General features: G+C 58.5%; 1 protein-coding gene across 12 annotated transcripts in view; it reads left to right on the forward strand.

Annotated features, from left to right (window-relative positions):
• NCOR2 (nuclear receptor corepressor 2) overlaps positions 1 to 19,705 on the forward strand; it is a 257,096-nt gene that overhangs the window by 200,743 nt on the left and 36,648 nt on the right. For all 12 annotated transcript variants that reach the window (XM_074887780.1, XM_074887781.1, XM_074887783.1 and 9 more), the window contains 4 exons: positions 5,233 to 5,375; positions 10,790 to 10,937; positions 13,436 to 13,991; positions 19,269 to 19,389. In XM_074887780.1, the coding sequence (XP_074743881.1) occupies positions 5,233 to 5,375; positions 10,790 to 10,937; positions 13,436 to 13,991; positions 19,269 to 19,389 (968 nt within the window). The remainder of the gene's footprint in view (positions 1 to 5,232; positions 5,376 to 10,789; positions 10,938 to 13,435; positions 13,992 to 19,268; positions 19,390 to 19,705) is intronic.

A 19,705-nucleotide genomic window follows, 5' to 3' on the forward strand; every position in this document is an offset into this window, starting at 1 on the left:
GAGCAGGAATAATATCCGAACTAGGTGAAGGGAGAGAGCTGGGTCTACCGGGAGCGGATGCTGTGCGTGGACTCGCTGCCTTGTGCTGGACTTGAGTTTCCCTGGCTGGACTGGAGGGGATGGCACCTCTCGGGGAGCAGGTGTCCCAGGGGCTTGCTGTCCCCTCCCAGGGTCAAAGGGTGGGGACACAGTGCAAAAGGGAGGTTGTAGTAGGAGGAGGAGAGCCGTGGTCAGGGCACGGGGCTCGATGTTTTCACAGCAGGTTGGTGCAGGGATTCAGCAACCAGCTCCTCCGAAGGGGAGACCTGGGAGCTGCAGGTCTCCAGCGGAGCGGGGAGATGGCACTAGAGCTGAGCTGACCGGGGGTCCTGACTCCATACCCACACCTCATTTGGTGGCGCCTCCTCCTTCCGGGGAGGTGGTGTGATGGGTGTGGAAGCTGCTGGGGAGTTTTGCTGCGGCGAGAGCACACCGAGCGGGCTGCCTGCGCTGTGGTCCCTCCAGCAACGCCTGCGGGGATGTGGGCTCGCCCCCCGCGCACCGTCCCCGCTGCTTTCTTGGCACAGCATCAGGAGCCCGGTGAGAGCCCGGCTCTGCCACCCACTGGCTCCACGGCCCTGGAGAAGTTACTCACCTTCCTTGTGCCTCGGTTCTCCCACGCACTGCAAACCACCCTGAGATCGGCGGGGGAAGGCAGCGCTGCGATGCCGACCACGCTTTCGGGACGCCTTGGGTGGTGTTGCTGACTCCGTAGTGCCGGTCTTTCTCTGGGATGGGGTTATGGCACATTTTGGCTTTGCCATAGCCAGAATTGCCTCTATCCCCACTCCCAAGAGGGTGTGTGGGTGCAAGAGGGGCTGGAGGATTGCACCAGGTACCGCCAGGCGTCGGGGAATGAGATCACTTAGTTTTTCCCCTGTAACCTTGATCTGTTAATCCACACGAGCTCCCATTAAGGGACCCTTTTACGGGCTCCCTCCACCCTCGCCGAGCCCTGGGTGGAGCAGGGCAGCAGCCGTGCTGGAGAGCCTTGGAACTGCTCCGGTAAAAACCCGCTGCTGCAGAGAGCCAAGGGGACACAAGCTGAGGGCCCTCGCCCGCCACGCTGCCCCTCCAGGTCTCTCCTCTGCACTCTGAGACGCCGAGTGTGCGGTACCGCGCTCTCCGGGCTCCTCTTCCTCCCAGCGTCTGCTCGCTGGTACCGGAGCAGAGGCCCCGGTCCGCCCATGGTGAGACTGGTGCCAAACCTCTCCCCATCCCTCCTCCGCCGGGGCAGCGGCTGCAGGGCTGAGGTGTGCCGGGGTGCCGCGGCATCCCACCGGTGCGGCGCTTGGCTCGCCGGCGAGCATATCCCCAAAGAAAAGCGCCTTTGATTCACTTGAGAGCAGAGGAAACTATTAGCCAAGCTTTGTTTTCCTGGATCCCTCCCCCTGCCGCTGACATTCAGACGAGAGCGAGGAAGACAGAAAGTGAGAGAGGGAGGGCGGGAGCGGGTGCCAAGCGGCCGCACCCCTTGTCAGCTTGGGTCAGCGCCACATTCGTTATTAATGCTCTGTCTAGAGGTCACATTCAGATGCAACGAGCCCCGGGTCAGCCAGAGGAACAGATTAGAGCTCGCTCGCTGCTCCGCCACATACCGACGGCACCGGCTCCCCGTCCCCGGGCTGGCAGGAGTGGAGCTGCGGCGCGCGGTCGGCTGCTCCCTCCCCTTCGCCTTTCTCCTGCCTTTTTTTTTTTTAATTACTATTATTTCTTGGCAACGTCGGGCATCTCCTGAAACTGCACAGCCTCCCCATAGCCCCAAGCTGCTGAGCGAGGAGGTGAGGTAGGGGAGAAAATACCGGAGGCGCTTCCATCCACCTTAACAACCGCCGGCTGGAAAGCTCCGGCGAGCGAGCGGGAGGAGCGCGGAGGACGCCGTTTGCTCGCCAGCCCCGCCGGAGGGAAGAGCGCTGGGGCCGGAGCATGTGTTCCCACCAACTTCTGGCATTGAGGTCAGGAGTCTCCTGCCTGTGACCTGGTTTCCAGCCTCGGTGCCTGCTTGCTCGCCGCTCTCGGCCGCCCATGGCTCTGAAATCCTCTCGCCCCCAGGATTTAAGGAACCGTCTTTGCTTTCTTCTCTGTCTCCGGCTGCTGCGAGGGAGCGAAAGCAAAATGCGTGGGGAGGGTGTGAGCGGAGCACTCGCAGCGCTTCACAGCGGGCTGCCGTGCCCAGGGGGGCTTTGAAGAAGTGCCCCGACGCCCGCGTCCTTCCCAGCTCACCCACTGCACGCTTCGGGCGCGCTCCCTGCCCGTCAGAGCCGGACCCGGAGCACGTAAGTCCTGGCGTTGGGGTCCGAAGGATGGGGTTAACCTCAGGGTTGCGTGTAGCTGCGTGCCTTTGGGCAGACCCCGAGTCCAGAGCCCCCGCCCCAAGCCAAGGAGCAAAACCTTCGTTAAGATCTGATAACTCCGTTAGTCATAGTTTCAGTTGCGCTGCAGAGCGAAGGGCCCCGCGGTGCCGAGGCGGGCTGGCGTGCCGGGGAGCGCGGGGCGGAGGCTGGGGGGTACAGGGGCTGGGGGCTGCCATACCGACAGAGCTCATCGAGCCAGGGTGCCCGGTGAGCCGTGGGCTTCATGGCACATCCCAGGGTGTCTTGGCAGGTCTCTCCCAGAGCGTGCAGATAATTACGGCGTGGGGAAGCAGGTGTTGCTCTTTTGCTCTGGTTTTAATGTAAAGAGAAGAGCGGCTGGGCTCCGCGCCGGGTCCCACAGGCAGGGACTGTGGGCAGCTTGTTTCTCGTGAGCCCGGACAGACGCGGCACCTGCCCCGCCAGCTGCAAGCTCCTCCGGCGGCATCCCCGTCCCCCAGCCCTGCAGTGGGCAGGGGGACAGGGCAGCCAGGAGCCAGCATCGCCCGCGGCTGGCACAGGTCATGCCGCGCTGGGCACCGCTCGCGCTGGCATCCATCACCCTCCGGTCCCGGGCTCCGCAGCATCTCGCCCACCGAAGCAGCGGAGCTCAGGGCATGCCGCTGCCGGTGTTTGTGTGCCGGGGCTTTGCCTGGGGCGCAGCAAACGGCTCCAGCCCCGGCTGTCACACTTGGTGCGGGGCCACCAGCGCAGTGATGAGCAAAGGGGGCCCAGCCGCTTGTTTGCTTTGGAAGGCAGCGGTGGGTTGTAACACAGGGGATGGGTTGTGACACAGGGGACTGTCCTGTTTTCCCCTGCAGCCTTCAGTGACTGAGGGGGGAGGACTGCTGCCCCAGCTCGTTATCTCTCGTGGTTGGTGGCCGGACGTCCTTTTTTTTTTTTTATTTATTATTATTTTAAAGAAGTCCTAGCCTGCCAGCGGGGTGACGGAGGTCGTGGGTTTGGCTGAAGCGAGGCTGGGAGTTGCAGAGTTAAAGCTCAAACTTGTTTCTTGGCTTGCCATGGCCTTTTGTGGTGCTCAGCGCCATGTGATGCCTACCTCTTACATGCAATTTGATAAGCCCTGGTGCTAGGACGGGGCAGGATACAGGCACTGGCTGGATGTTAACTCCTGCTGTGCTGGCTAGTGCTGCTTTTCTCCAGGATCTGGGAAGCAGAGAGGGGGGGTTTCACCTCTCCTGGGGTACGTGGTGCCATCTATTCAGTGCAGACATACCCACAGCCCCCAGGCTGTGCCCTCCCTGTGCCACGGGCACATGGATCCTGGCCAGAGGTGCATCCCTTGGGCCCTGATTGCTTGTGGCTTCGCTGAGATCAGTCCGTCCCGGGGTTTTTTTTTGTTGGGCTGAAGCAGAGGTTGGGCTGGCACTTAGGTCTGGACTGGGGCTCAAAGGTGACACGTGGCAGTAGCTTGGCTGAAGGCTGGCAGCGGGGCTGGGGCAGAACTGCCGTGGCTGCCAGGCACAAGCAGAGCCACGCACGGGAGCCCTGACCTGGGACTCACTGTGGTCCTGAGCCCCATGGCCTCAGAGCAGCCAGGGAGGGGTTTGGGGATGGACAACGAAGATGCCCGGGGCAGTGTCTGTTCCCAGTCTCTGTGGTTGGTGGCTTCTGGGCAGAAAAGCCCCTAACAAAAGAGGAAGATGCTCTTAGCAGGGTCATTCCCTGCTGGTTTTCATCTTGAAGTCACCTTTTGTGGCAGTACCATGCCCCTGGGCTCATAGTCTCTCTCTCCTGCGCCTTACCCAAGGTGCAAGGTGGGACCAGGGGAGCTGCTGGCCATCACGTGGGCAGCCAGGAGCCGGCCCGACCAGCATGGCCCAGCTGGGCCCTCAGCATCCTGCGGGCTGGTGGCAGCTCCAGCCCCACCAGGCACCCCAGGAAGGCCCAGCCACTGCACCGGGAAGGATTGCAGGCAGCGAGGCTTTATTTCCCAGAAAGCCTGGATGGTCCTTGCCCGGGTCACCTCCAGAAGCCTCGGATGGAGGGACCGGGGTGCTGCTGCACCCACCCCTAGGCTGTGGCTGCGACTCCCACCTCCAGCTGCAGGACTGCCGGTGCCCAGACACCCCTGCAGAGACTGCAAGGATGCAGGGTGCTCACTCGCTCCTTCCTCCTCCTCTTCCTCTTTCACCCTGCTGTGTTGCCCCAGCACTGGCAGGAGCCCTGTGCTCGGGTGGCACTGTCTGGCCAGGATTGCCAGCCCTTGGCATGGCGCCTGACCTGGGAAGCTGCTTTTGCTCATGAGCAGGATCAGCACTAATCCCCTGGGATGCCTCTTCCCAGCCCGGGACATCACCTGGGCTTCCCTGCCTGCGTTGCTGCCACTTCCCTGCCTGGGCTCTTCCTCCCCATCTGTAGCAGGACTCTGTGCTCCAACGCCATGAAGTGCCTCATCACCCTGGTCAAAGTCATCACTGGGGCACAGGAGGGTGGGAAGAGCCTTTACTTCATGGTGGGGACCAAGAGCTGCGCTCTCAAGTTCTCCTGGGCATGTCAGTGTCTCCTGCAGCCATCCCGAAGGGAAGGGAGCACCGCTCGCCCTCTTGACTGCCCGGTGGCTGGCCGAGACGTGGTTGTGGGACGTATTTTGTGCCAGAGGTGGTCAGCATAGTGCCCTTTTTCCCCTTGGAAAGAAAAAAAGGCTCTTGTAGGTCATCTGCTGGCCTAGGAAACCTTTCAGATGGGTGCTAGCGACCATATTGTTCCTGTGGAGTTTGGCTTGCACAGAAGATGCTTCCCATGCTGTGTAGATACTGCTGCCTTTGTGTGAGCATATCTGGTGTTAAACCCTTTTCCTTTCTCCCTCCTCCAACAACAGGTCTCCTTGAGCATGGGCGGAACTGGTCGGCCATTGCCAGGATGGTGGGCTCCAAGACCGTGTCACAGTGCAAAAACTTCTACTTCAACTACAAGAAGAGGCAGAACCTGGACGAGATCCTACAGCAGCACAAACTGAAAATGGTGAGAGCCCTGTCTGAGCCCCCACTGGGCACCATAGATGTTTCCTAGCAAGCGCTTGCACGTTTCCACAGCCAACGGAGGGCTCTGTCATCTCAGAGTGAAAGCTCCGGGGAGCGGGAAGCGGTGCAGGAAAGGGTTGTCCACCCATCTGTCCCTGGGAGGTCTAGAGGAGGGAGAGCTGCTGCGTGGGAGATGCCTGGGCGTCTGGAGCGTGGCTGGTACACAGGGAGATAAGGAGCAGGAGGAGGAGCAGGGCTGCGGTGCATTGGCCAGGATGCGAGCTCAGTCCCGGCTGCACAAATAGTTTGTTGCCAGCGAGGTTGTGCTGTTCCAGCCCAGCGAGCAGAGAGCCCGGCTGGGCCACGCAGCTCTGTGCCCTGCAGGTACCACACTTACCTGGTAAACTACCGGTTTGCCCCAAAGAAACTCAGGGGTTTAGGTCAACATGAGGAAAGGCTGGTCTCGACATGGATGTCGGTTGTCTTTGGGACTGCAAGCAGATGTGCACATCTGTCCGTGCCTCAGTTTCCCCATCAGAAGGGCCTAACGCTGCTGCTTCTCTGGCATGTGGTGCAGGGTGTGAATGAAGTGGGGTTTGTTTGGTCTTCTGGAGATAGGACGGACTGCTAAGAGCAACTAAACATTATAATTATTTCATTTGTAGAGTATCCTGGGGTTCCCAGTTTCTGGCTAATAGAATTCACATGGCTAAACCCCCAAGGGGTGCTTTGAAAATGCAAAGGACAATGTTCAATGCAGGAATCTCTCCAAGCAAGCTATTACAGCAAGAGTAAAAAGAAAGACAGGAAAACATTCAATGACTCACCCAGGAATTTAATATCCTAGTCAGTCTATAGGAATGAGAGAAAGAGAAGACATCGGCGATTCTTTTTTATTAATTCTCTATGCACAGAGACACTTCTGTGTTCCCATGTTTCACTGAATTGTTTTTAGAAACAAAGCAAACAAACTATATAAAAGACCCCAAAACCGATATAAGACTGGAATGGAATGTGCATCAAGCCCTCTGAATATAAAATGTTATATTAGAAAGATATAATTGTTCATTACTGGGGAGAATCTGAAATAAGATCATACAGCTTAGCTGGCAGTGGAGCCGGTGTATATTAATTTACTCTGCTTCCTAATGTTGCAGAAATTATATCACGGAAGTGTTTTTCTGCAGAACCACATTTTTTCCTACATCCGTCCCTCCAAGGCAGCCGCTAGACTTCTCCAGTCTAATTGCTCACTCTCACTTGCAGTTTATATCAGCATCATCATTTTATTTTTTGAGCATTGGAGGCTATGGGATTCGGTCGTGGAGAAGAACAATGAACATTCAGCTGTTATTTATTGTGCTCTATTGTTTTGTGGCAACAGCAGATGCCAGAAAGCTGAATAAAATAAAAGAACAACTGAGATTAAATTGCCATAGACCTTCCTTCCTGACTCCTAAATATATTCCCAAGCAACCAAGCCTCCAAATCTCATCCTATACCCGGTAGTCAGCCTTGACCTCTGTGGAGGAAGCACGTGGCGAGGCAGTGTGGCACTGCCTAGTTTTGCCATGACATCCCCAGATTATTCCCTGCCCTCACCACCAACAGCTACTGCTGATCATGTGCGGGGAAACACAGTGGCTCTGCTTTTCTTCCTCTTGCTTAATGAGAGTAAACTTAATTAGCAGATCTCATTCATTTCCCAAATGGGGCTCATTAATGTTGTATCCTCCTCTTCCAGGTAGGTGTGACATTGAGTTTCAGCAGCATGCAGGCGACTCGAAGGAGCTGTGGGGACGGGCGGGCAGCAGTGACCAGTGTGGGATGGGGAACAGAGACTGGCGAGGTCCCTCTGTCCCCAGAACGTGGCACAGCGCAGTGTGGAGCAGGATGTCCCCATTCCCAGTGCTGGGACAGCGCTGGGTGGGATGGGGCCAGGCGTTTCGGCAGCTGCTTGTCCCCTTGTGTGCTGAACCCCAGTTGGCCAGAGCCTGGGGAGCTCTGGGGACAGGGGGACCCTCCCTCTGAGCATCCAGCATGAGGAAGGAGAAGGGTTTGGGTTGCAGCAGGCAAAGGTGTCTGGTACGGTGATGCTCCTTTTCTGCCCCTCCAGAGCTCACGTGGTCCATACGCTTCCACGTGCCGTGTTTGGGGTTTTCCTTTGAAGACCCATCCTTTTACTGGAGAGGTCCTCCTGGGGGAGAGAGCACACAGGGGCCGGGGAGCTGTGCATGGGCTGTGTCAGCATGCAGAGCCCCATTTCCCCTCTCCCTGACCTGCTCAGCACTCATGAGACACTCCTCCTGCCCGTGTGAGGTGAATCCCACTGCAGTCCTGGCTCAGTGGGGCTAGGTGCCACAGATCCTCACCCTCCTCCCTCTGCAAGCACCCCCATGGATCAGGGTGTCCCTGCCAGCCAGCTGCACCATGGGACAGGCAGCCTGTTACTGCTGGGGCAGGGTCAGGCCACCTCGAGGCTTCGCTTTATCTGCCCTGCTGTGTGTTTTGGCTTGGTTTCGCTGCCGAGCGGCTCAGATGCGTCCCAGGCATCAGCGTCACTCAGCCTTGACCTTCTGCACGCTGCGCTCTCTAATCTCGGCATTTAAGGAAAGCAGGGCATTGGGATACACGGTGTCCTCAGAGCTGCTCTTTTTGTTAGCAGTTAGAGATTAGGTGCTGTCTTTACCAGGACCTCTTTGCAGTGTGATTGTCACTTTGGTCTAGTGACTGCTGGGGCTTGTTTTAGCTTGTGCAGTGAAGATGAGCGAGCTAGCCCCTGGGCTGGTGCTGGTCCTGCTTGGAGGACCAGTCCTTTGGACCCCTCTGAGCAACATTTCTACAATTCCTTGCTTTTTTGGGTGGTGCTGGCTTTGCACAGCAAAGCTGCCTCAGGAGGACAGCCTGGTCGCCTCTTCTGGAGGGTGAATGAGTCTGCCTTGCCTTGGTGCAGAGCCTTGGTCTCGGGACGGGGAACTGGGACCTTCCTCACCACGGTGGCAGAGGTCCTGTTCCGCGGCAGCGCACAGGAGTCACTCTGCGGTTAGACTCAGTCCTGGTGCGGTCTCAAATGCGCATCGTTATGTCACACCAGTCCGGGACTGCCTGGTCCTGCTCTTAGGACAGGCTGCTGCTGATAGGAAACTGTAATGATGGCTCCGTGTCAGTAGCGCAGTTTGGAAGCTGGTTTGGCTGTTGCTGCCACGTCAGGTGGTGAGTGCAAGGAGAGGCCAAATTTGTTGGGATGGCCACTCTGCCTGCCAGGTAGAAGGCCAGAGAGACATCGCGCCTGGGGACTGGTGGCGTCTCCATCTCCTCCTCCAGGACAGACGGTGCAGGTGAACTTGAGCGGCGGGAGGCGGTGCCCAGTGCCTGAGATGAGGGAAGGGAAGAGCTGCCCATCCCTGCCAGGCTGGGAGTCAGCGTGATGGGGCTGGCTGGGGCCCAGGTGCCCGGGAGGACAGTGCCGAGGAGCAGGCATGGAGTGACCCCTCATGCAGGGAGCAGTGTCCTCGCTGTGCACCGCGCATCTCCTCGGGGGTCTTGGTGAGGAAGGCTGCTCAAGTGGCACCAAGTCCTGGATGCTCTTGCAAAAATAGTGACACGTAGAGAGCAGAAACCCTGTGGGCTGGTATAGCACAAAATGAGCATCAGAGCATCCGTAGCAAATGGCCCTGGCACCTTCCTGCAGCCTCAGTGGTAATCGCTGGGATTAAGAGTACACTGTGACGATGGGAGACGCCTGGTCCCAGACACAGCTCACAGAGACTTTTCCATGTCTGCCACAGTCGTGGTTAGGATCCCATGTCAGCCATGTGGCTGCTTACGGAGGCAGAACAGAAAAGGGTCCCCTTTCCTGGGCAGGGCGCCGGGAGCAAGACTGCCAGAACTGTTGGCATTGTAAGAGGCGAGATGGTGGCCTGAACGTATCTCTAGATGTAGCCAGGATCTGCTGCCTGGATTTCACATCATCATCCCTAAAGACCAGCAGTGGGGTTTGCCAGGAGAGGGACCCACGGTGCCCCCGGGGCAGCTCACTGCTCCGCTCTGCTGGCAGCTGCCGGCCCCGGGCTCTGGCCAAGTAGGGTGCTGAGGCAGAGGCTGGTTCCCAGCTAATTCCCCAGCGAGGAGCCTGCTCCTGCCCGCGGCTGAGTCACGGACCCGTGAGTAAGAGGCAGAGAAGTCTTTGCCATAGTAACGTCGGCGCTTTGTCACCGCATTAGCGTGATGGGGAACTGCTGCTTCAGACAGAAACGTGCGGTTGCTGAATCGCTGCCGTGGCAGAGGCGCGAACGCTGGCAGTGCCGGGGCATCGCTGCCAGGATGGGGCGAGGGCAGCGCGGAGCCCTGCCTTCCTCCCGCCGCCTCTCCATGCCTTCACAGAGCCCTTTCTCAAGTGCCTTTTTTCCCCTCTCTCCTGCCCAGTTTGATAAAAATAGATTTTGAGCAAGCAGTGTTTCCAAGCAAAAAGCAGTTGTATTTGTTTGTTTTATCTGGAAGTTTTTTAAAGGATTGAAAAGTTGGCGGGGGGAAGGGGGGACCGACTCTTCCCAGCACAGAGATCCAGCAGCAGAGTTAACGTTTCCACCACGGCTTTATCTTTTCATCCATGTAAATAAACGTCCTACACACGTCATTCGTGTGGGGTTTGCAGGGAGAGCCGGAGATGATGGGCCTGTTCCTACTGGTAATATTTACTCAAGCAACAAGAGCAGGAAACAATAGCAAAGCCGAGACTTTTCCTTTAGATCGGCGGGAGGGAGCAGCTGTCTGTGCCCTCGTGGCTGTGGCACATGCCCCAGCGAGTGGGGTCGGGGCTGTCTCAGGGCAGGACAGGGCACCAGGCACCTCACCGTGCCGCACAAAGCGTCTCCACCAGCAGCAGCCTCCCCGGCACCGGAGTCAAAGTCCTTTGGTAGTACCTGCCATGGATGACACAAAATCTGGTGCACAAAAATGTTGGCTGGGCCATATCTGGGGCCTGACGCCCTTCGTTATCTGCAGATGAGCATCAAGCCGTGGCCACACTTGTTTGTGTAGCTGGAGGTAGTGCCTGGAAATGCACAGGACGGACACGCCGCATGCGCGTAGCGGGTGGCCGCGGGACCACTGGGCTCTTGCCAGCCCTGCACTGGTAACTCCTGCACGTGTGTCCCTTGTCCACACGTCTGTGCCATCCCTCCACGTGGAGCCGGGCTTGCCGTTGCACAGTGGTCATTTTTGGCCAGGTGAGACCAATCTGCTGGGCTTTCAGCAGGTGAGTCCAGTCCCGAGGACTGATATTCAGAGGGTTTACCCAGCGGGGCCATGGCGGCGTTAGCATCCCTCTTGGCCCTTTGGACAGGACCAGTGCTCTCTGCTCCCACGTGGCTCCCCGTGGGCTTTCCTTCTCACCATCCTCTGCCTCTTCCCCAGGAGAAAGAAAGGAACGCCAAAAGAAAGAAGAAAAAAGGCGCCGCCGTTCAAAACGAAGAAGCCGCCTTCCCTCCCGCAGCTGAGGACGAGGAGATGGAGGTGTCGGGGACGAGCGGCAACGAGGAGGAGATGGCTGAGGAGGCGGAAGGTGAGGCAGGTGGGGGGGCTGCGGCGGGGGGGCTGCGCTCCGCTCTCCTGGCTTTGCACCGTTGCGGCGGAGGCACCACGCACAGCCTGTCCGGGGCTGCAAATGTCAGCGCTGGCGGGTGGTCACGTCTGTCACCCCAAAGCCACACCGAGATGACAGCGTCCCGCGGCACGAGGCGCTTGTGGCATTTTAGATGCCTCTGGATTTCATGCTTGTGCAGAGTGCCCTGGATCACTGCCCTCCTCCTGTGTCTGTCTGGACAGGTGGTTATTTTTGGGAGCCCTTTGGTTTCTGATTTCCATCAGCACACTCTCCAAGAGCACCCAGCTTACCAGGGCCTGGCACGCTTGTGCGCTCTTGTAAATCACATTTCACAGTGTTTTCTTCCAAAGGAGGGTCCTGCATGCTCAGCAGGCTTAGATAGCCACTACCATGGGCTCTCAAGGAGCTTATCATGGGCTCAAGGAGGGATAACCCATCAAGGTTTGTGTGTGCCCATCCCTGTCCCATCAGGGCATCACTGCTGCTGCTGCCCTGGGACAGTGGAGCTCCCGGGGGCCAGCAGTGCCAGCAAAGGCAAGGGGAGCCGTGGTCTCCCACCAGTGAGGCTGATGTATCTTGGCGGGTCTTTTCCCCCTCCTTTCCCTTTTAAGGCAGCGTTTTCCTCCCTCCCAGCCATACCAAAGAAAGGAAACAACTTGAAAGTGACAATTTTCAGCTATTTATCGCTTAGAAAGCGCAGCAGTGAGTTTGGAGAAAATGTGCATAATTTTCCAACAATAGCCCCATTTGACTTCTGTCAAAGTAATTTAATAACTTAACCAGCACTGCTGGCACCACGCTGGTTCCTGGCCTTAGCACCCAGGCTAATGGGACTTGAAATGGGAAATCTTTTCAAATCATCGTTGCAAGTGACTCATTACAAGGCAGATTCCAGGTAAATCTTTGTGCGAGGTGATACGTGACTCAGAGGCGCAAAGTAAAAGGTAGTTATTGCTCTTTGTAAGAGCGCCTGAGAGGAAACAATGTATTTTTGAGATTAGAGACAGATCTCTTGACATGCTCCCAAGCTTTATGCTCCAAGCCTCATCTCTTGTTCTGCTGCTGGGGTGGGCTATGGAGCTGAAGAAAGGCATGAGCAGGGGGGATGAAATGTCACGGGCACAGAAGTGCTGGGGGGTTGTTATGCACGAGATGGCCACTGGCTCCAGGGTGACATTTGGGGATGCTCAGGCAACAGCTTGGAGTCGAGGGGCCATGTGGCTGACTGGGGATTGGAGGAAGGACTTGGGTGAGGGTTATGGTGTAGACCTCGGATTCAGCATCTGGAGGGAGTGCCCTGGAGCCTAGAGCTTGGCTGAGCCTGGGACAAGCCACCGGTGGATGTCTCGGCGTGGCATTCAGAGCAGCATTGAGTGGCAGTCGGGGAGAGTTTGGCCTAACACGCTGTAAACCTCATCCCTGGGTGGGTGACGGGACACCTCATTGCTTGGTTGCAAGTGAGTAAAGGTTGGAGAAGTCTGAGATTCCTGATGAGTGTGGTGCATTTGCCTGCCAAGGAAGAATGGATGTGCTCTGACGTACAGCTCTTGGGACACAGTCCCTCTGTGCCACCCATCAAAAGCTGTCTGAGCTGTTATGGAGAGAGATAAGTCCAGGGATGCACACGAGGAAGCCTTTGGGCATGAGCGTGAGAGCCCTGCCCGGTGGGGACGTGCTGAGATGGGACTGTGGAAGTCTCCTGGTTCTCCTGGCCCTGGCCGTGTTGTCTGGCGAAGGCTTGGGGGGAACGATCCTCACCCCAACTGCAGAAACAATCTCTCAGCAGCACTGTCGTCTGCAGCAGTGCATGGACGCTTGTGCTTCCAGCTCACTCCAAGCCGTTGGTGGCAGATTTGAGAGTGATCCTTTCTGTGTAATGATTAACCTGTCCAGCAGCACTGCCAGCGCTTTGCTTTCGCCGACCCTGACCTCCTTTCTTCTGCCACTGGCAGCTTAAATAACAACAAACACGCGCAGTGTTTTGGGATGGTCCCCAGCTGCCCCGGGGTGGCAGAGCCAGGGACACGGGCACCGTAAGTCAGCAAGCAGGGTGCCAGTGAGGTGCCTGGTCCAGGGGGAGCAGAGCTGATCCAGAGCCATGGGTGAGGAGTGAGGAGGGAGCTGGTCCTGTCCTGCAGATCCAGCCAGCAGCCAGGCTTTTCCCTTAAAATCCAGCTTCCCAGTCACTTGGTCTCCAGGCTTTTGGGCGTGTGGTTTTGCGTTTGGGTGGGGGTTAACAACAGGCGTTGAGCTGGGCAAGCAAAGAGGCCCCCAGAGCATCCCTTTGCTTAGTAAACTCTGGATCCGGGGATCCCGGCGCAGCTCTCCCAGCCCCGGGATCGTCTCCCCCTCGGAGGAACGAGGGCGTTCTCCTCCCAGGGGAGGGGGTGGAGGCAGCGATATGGGAAGTGAGAATCTCGGGCTGATCCTTATTTTTATTTCTTCCCTTTTCTCAGCTGCAGTAAATAACAGCTCCGACACCGAGAGCATTCCCTCGCCGAGGCCCGAAGCCAAAGAAGGAGGCGAAAACGGGGCCAAGGCACCACCCGGGCCAGGAGGTGACTCCGGCGCAGAACCGGCAGTCAAGTTGGAAGAGGCTCCAACACCCCCCGACGCTCCCCCCGCTCCCCCCGCCAACCCCGCTCCTGCCGCCAGCCCTCCGCCGGAGGCAGCTCCCGAGCCGCCCAGCAGTGAGGAGAAGGGGCAGGAGGACCTGGTAGTGGACGTGGTGAAAACGGAGGAGCCGGAGGAGAAGGTGAGCGAGGAGCCCTGCAAGAGCGAGGTGAAGAAGGAGGAGAGCGAAGACAGCCAGGAGAAGGACAAGGGGAATGACAAGAAGGCGGAAAGCAGCGTCAGCAGCGGAGGGACAGCGGGGACAGAGGGGACGCCCAAGGCCGAGAAGAAGGAAAGTCATAAAGGCAGTAAAGGCCCCGGGGTGAACCCCGACAGCGACTCCAGCGCGACCTGCAGCGCGGACGAGATGGACGAGCAGGATGCTGTGGACAAGAGCAGGTAGGAGCGGGGAGAGAGGTGGGCAAGTGTATGGCCTGAAGGCCAGACGAGCGACTCCGTTGCGCGACACAGTGTCCACATGCGCTTTCGTGAGCTCCTCCTTGGGAATATCACTGTTCAGGCACTCCCCCAGGTGAAGGGACGTGCCCAGCTGTGTCCCCGTGTGCCCGTGACCCTTTGGTCATCGCTTGCGAAGAGGCCATGGCGCAACGGGCAGCGCGATGTCCCAGTGTACGGGTGCTACCGGGCAATGGCCACGGGCAGGTGTTGGGTGCAGAGCTGCTGCGTCTGCTGGTGGCAGCCTATCTGGGTGACACAATGGAGCGGGACGTGCCCTCGGAGACAGCGAGGCACAGGCACAGGCTGGTTTGCCAGCATCTGGGGCTGGGAACGGTTTCTGTCTGAGTCGGCGCTGGCAGGAGTCACGCCAGGGACGTGTTCCCAGTGCAGAGAGGGGACGAGTTGCTCCCTTGGCAAAGATGCTGCTTGGATCTGTAGGAGTGAATTATCCATCCTGGCCGTAAAGGGAGGAGAACGGTGTGGGACATGTGAGCTTTCCTGGGGTGATGCCACTGGGTCTTCACCTGAGCTGCTGCAGTCCCGAGCCCTCCGCCCACCCCTGGGGCTGGCAGCTGAGGGTACCCCTGACCCTTCATGGATGGCTCTTGGGACAGGGAGGGGAAGCACTCGCCTCCTCCTTGGAGAAATGTCCTGCTCCCCTCCTGGCTTCTCCCACAGAGCCCTCCCCACCCAAGAGCCTCACAAATGGGGAGAGGGTTTCCTGTTTTTTTTAAAGAATCTATATGAATACATGCGTCTTCGTAGCACTGATTTTTCTAATGGCTCCTGCTTCCATCCATGCTGGCTCCTGGGCCAGGTTGGACTCCTGAGCCCACCCTGCCATTGCACATAGGGACAACAGTCCAGCTGGGCTGGAACTGGAGGCTGGCATCCCACATCCAGTGTCCTGCATCCCACACCCCACATCCCTCCTGTGGGCTTGCAGGGGGCAGTTTGGCAGCAAGATGGGTGCTGCCAGGCTGGGCGGGCTGTACGCAGCGCTGTGGATGGGGCTATTTAAAAAAAAACTGAGCAAAGCAGCGGGACGAGGCGGTAGGGAGCCATCGTGCGTCTCCACCACTCCTGACGGCCTCCGCACTTTCCCTGTGATGGATGCAGGAGCCAGTGGGTGAGTGCTGCTCGTGCGGGAGCATCCTCCGCGCTGCCCGGCCGCCCCGGGGGAGCAGCCCCTCTTGCTGCCGAGCAGCTGGAAGCAGGGCTGACAGTGTCAAGGGGTGGTGTGGATGCTGCTGGCCCCAGCCCCGTGGCAGGGCTGAGGCCTCTTGGCTGCAGCGCTCCTCTCTCCAGCAGTGGATGGAGTCCAGCACCACCCCTCCCCACCCTCTCCTCCTTCCCAGACAGGAGAAAACCTCCCAGCAAGGGAGAGTGAGGCCAGCGGGGCTGCACTCCTCAAATTTAACATTAACTCGACCAAAAACAGGACAGCAGCAGCTTGTACCGACTTCCCAGCAGCAAGGGAGCAAGTCGTCTTGGGAACGATTTTTTCATCCCTAGCTCCTCGCTGAGTCAGCTCCTATCTCACTTGTCAAACAGTTACCAGTTTCCAGGAATATTAAACATTAAACAGGCGTCCCGCAGCTCCCGGGCCACTCCTCTTATCCAGTGTGGCGATGAAGCACGGGTGATAGCAGAGCCTTGCCAGCATGGGAAAGCTGCAGCTGCCACCGCCGCCTGGCACTGCCCATCCTGGGAGCCCCATGAGCACCCGTGGGGTTGGACCACAGCCAGCTTAGAGGTTTCAGCACCATTGTGCTCCCGGCAAGGCCTCTGTGCCCTTCCCTGGTGTAGCTTTGCTCCCTTGCATTTCCCACCGGCCGAGGGCTGCTCGCTCGCAGGCGGTTACCGCAGCCCCGCTGCTGCAGCGTGACTCGCGATGAGCAGGACGAGGCTGCCGAGATGCCGCGTGAGCCGCCCCGTCACCGCATCACCCGATGCTCGCCCGCCTACCCAGCGCCAGTGGGGCGTGGGTGCTCTTCCCTGCGCTTGTAAAAGCATCAAGCTGTCCGCGGCATCTCCCAGAAGGGGACGGAGGGTGGCTGGGGTGTCCCCGCGGTGAGAGGGAAGGGGGTGCGGGGTTGGCGTGAGCCGTAGGAGCAGCTTTTTTTGGGTCCTCCTGCGGTTCACACAAGCAAAGACAAGTCCGGGTTAAGGAGGTGCAGCCTTAACTCGTCAAAGCTGAAGGAGGCAGCGAATTGTCTGCGGGTCCATGCGGCGTGTGCTGCCAGCGCTGCGGTTCAGTGGGAGGTCACGCCGGCCGGGGACGCGTGAGGGAGGCCATGCAGAGTCACCCGCTGCAGACCTGCAGCGCAGAGAGGAGACGCCTGCCCATAAGCCTTGCAGCGAGCCACCCCCACGCTGTGCATCCTGCTCGCTGGCTCAGCCATAGGTGCGAGGGCTGTGCCAGGCCATGGCCCTGGCTGGGGGGAGCCCATCAGGGAAATCTGGTAGCCGTCACCTTTGCCCAACCACTGCGTGTGCAAGGAATTGCATTTGGCTGTGTCACGTGTTGGTGTGTTGGCTTGTCTGGCAATGAAAATGGTCCCTGTCTCTGTGGCGGAAGGTGAAGGAGTTGGGGGAACGCGGTGTTCTGGTTACCCCCAAAGCTTCATGCCTGGAAGGGGATGTTTCCACACTGCCAGGGCTCAGCTGTATGTGTCCTGACCTCTTCCTGCTCAAACCCTTTTCCCACCCTTCCCAACACCATCGCCCATGGTTAGGGACTGGTGCTTGGGTTTGGGAGGCCCCAGGTTGGCAGCGGGTGGATACGAGATGCTGAGGGTTGCTCATCCGGTGACTTCCAGAGCAAAGCACCCACAGACAGCCCTTTGTGTGGCGCAAGATCTGCTGGGAGGGACATAATAAATTACACAATTTGCATATTGATGAATTTAATCCTGACTCTGGCTTCCAGGATCCTGGAGGGCTTTAGGAAACCTGAGGATCTTAAGTGTGCTTAAAGGGTGTTTAAATGCATCTCTGCAAGCGCCACGAGTGCACAGGGCGGCTGCTGGGGTGGTTACTCTGCCGGGGGCTGCCAGGGCTGGCAGGGACCCCGCTTGCTGATCAAGCTTGCCAGTCTCTGGAAAATCAGGCTGTTGAGCCACGTGTCCTGAAAGAATCACTGCTGAGGAGGAGAATGGTGCTGAGTGCGACTGCGGCTGCTGAGATCTGTCCCATGCCACTAGCGGTGACAGTGACATGGAGCTGGGCCAGCACTGCCGGGTCGGTCACCTCCTGGTGAGCACGGGGACCTGTCTCAGCCCGAGGGTGACACGTTACCAGCCTGGCAGCGCTGGCGTCAGGGGTGAAGTGGCAGGAGAGGAGCTCTTTGCTGGCACCGGGAGCTGAGCCGGCTGGCAGCCTGTGCTGGCTACCCTGCCTCCCAGATGAGGCTTGCCCAGAAAAAAATTGTCCTTTTTAAAAAATAATAAAGAAGAGATTGGCTTCTTTTGGGCAAAATCAGAGCCCAAAGTGCTGGGGGAGTGGGGCCAGGGCTGCAGAGCATGCTGTGAACACAGGCCTTCCCCAGCTCAGCAGCCCCAGAAGAGCAGTGCTGGAGCTCAGCATGGCACCAAGGTCTCGGGAGCAAGTGGTGGGTGCCCTTGTCCCCAGCCACATGCCTCAGCAGATTTTGGGGCATTGCACCCTTTTGGGAGCCCTGTGTCCCCCACAGCATGTCTTCACAACACCCATGTGGCTCCATGGGCAGACATCATTGCAGTTATTTGGGGAGCCGCTCAGATGTGCTGCCCCTTGCCTGGCCTCCCCTGGGTGCCTAACTGGAACACCCTGGTCCCAGTCTAGAGGTGGGTCCCCTTCCCCTCGGATGCCAGACGCTGCACAGAGCGAGGGCTGGGGCAGTCCCAGCACCGTGGTGAGTTTATTCCCCACACATGGCCCCGCCACGCTTGTTTATTCATCCAAGGGTGAGCATGGAATGACCTTGAAATTTATAGGCTGAAGAGAGCAGTGAAATAACAGCTAAAATAAACAAATCAAGCTGTAAAGCTTGAAAACTATGAACTGGCTTCAGCAAATTGGAGTTGGGAGGGAGAGAAAGCAGAGATGACCTGGAGAGATGTGGTCCCCGGGGTCTCACACAAATCCAGGAGCTGGACACACCGAGGGCTTGACCCGTGGGCTTTGCACCCCTCCATCCCCACCCCGTTTCAGTGGCACCATGGAGATCCCACCCCGCACTGTTTGCGCAGGGGCTCGGCGCGGCCGGCTGGGTGTCTCCCAGGCAATTCAAACAGCCAAAGGGAAGAGCAAGTGGCGAGGGTGCAGGGCTGCACAGCCGCTGGGCTGAACACCAAATCCCACCCAAATCCAGCCTCTCGTCTTTCAGGTGATCCGAGCGTGTGGTGGCTTGCCCGGGCTTTAGCACCTTGATAAAAGACAGTCCTTGAAGAGGAGCATGAGGCTGATTCCGAGCGCTGGGCGAGCACCATGTGTGAGCTCCAGAGAGTAGCGTGATGCCCGAATGAAATCCAGACTGGTCGCCCTGCTCCGTAACTCCCAGCTCTGGGCTCCAGTTCTCTCTTGGGTTTATTCTGGACAACAGCAGATTTGCTAGAAGTAGCATAGGGGATGAGTGAAAGAGGGCTCAAGAGCCTGTTGAGCCAGATGTCATGGTCTCATTTGATCATGGAGCCCTGCAGGAGCTGTCTTTGGAAAGCAGGATTTGAATCCCATCCCACTCTCCACCTCCCCTCAGCCTCGTCATCCCGCAGTAAAGCTTCCCCAGTTGCTAGCTGGATGTTGCTGGGCCGGGTTGCGTTCCCCTCTGTGCCTGCCCTCGTAGACCAGAACGACCCGGGGACACCTCCAGCCCACCAAGGTTGAAGTCAAGACACCTCCCCAGCGGCTGCGGGTCCCCTGTACTTGGGGCAGCACAGCAGATTTTCCTGCTGAGCCACCTCCTGTCAGACAGGCATCCTCATGGTGGATGCTGAGATCTTCAGAGTGGTAGTTGCCATCTAAACAAGTTTGGGGCCAGGGCAGCAGCTTGCAGGGCTGGAAGCCCAAGTGCATGATGTGTTCAAGAGCCTGGATTCCCAGCAGCAAGCAGCGGTCCAGCACCTCTGATGAAGAGGATGTCCTTTAGACTCAACAGCATAAAACAGGGGTGCAGGGCGTAGGGGAGCGATGGGACGTGGAGCTTGTTCACGGTTGATGTGCGTGTTTCGTGCCCAGGTTGCTGTCCCCGCGGCCCAGCCTGCTCAACACCGCCAGCGACGCCAGGCTGAACTCCTCGCCGCAGAAGCCGCTGGACCTGAAACAGCTGAAGCAGCGTGCTGCTGCCATCCCTCCCATCGTGAGTACCTCACCCGAGAGGGCTGGCACCGGGAGCGCGACGGCTGCGTGTGCCTCACGCGTGCTCTTCCCTCGAGCTGCGTCCCCTGCGTGGCGTGCGTCAGGGTTGTGAGGATGCGCTCGTCCCTGCAGACAGCCGAGCTTGGGCTCTGCAGAGAGCTGTGCCCGGGCAGTGCGAGCCCCGCAGCAGGCAAGGTGCTCTCTGTGAGGAGCGTGTTCCCAGCTGCGGGAGCAGCTCTGCCAGCAGCGCTTGGATGTCCCTTGAGCTCTTTTATCAGAAAGTCGTGGGAGATCTGGACAGAAAAAGCATCTCATTG

This window comes from Strix uralensis, chromosome 17 (assembly GCF_047716275.1).
Source record: "Strix uralensis isolate ZFMK-TIS-50842 chromosome 17, bStrUra1, whole genome shotgun sequence".
Classification (NCBI taxonomy): Eukaryota; Metazoa; Chordata; class Aves; order Strigiformes; family Strigidae; genus Strix; species Strix uralensis.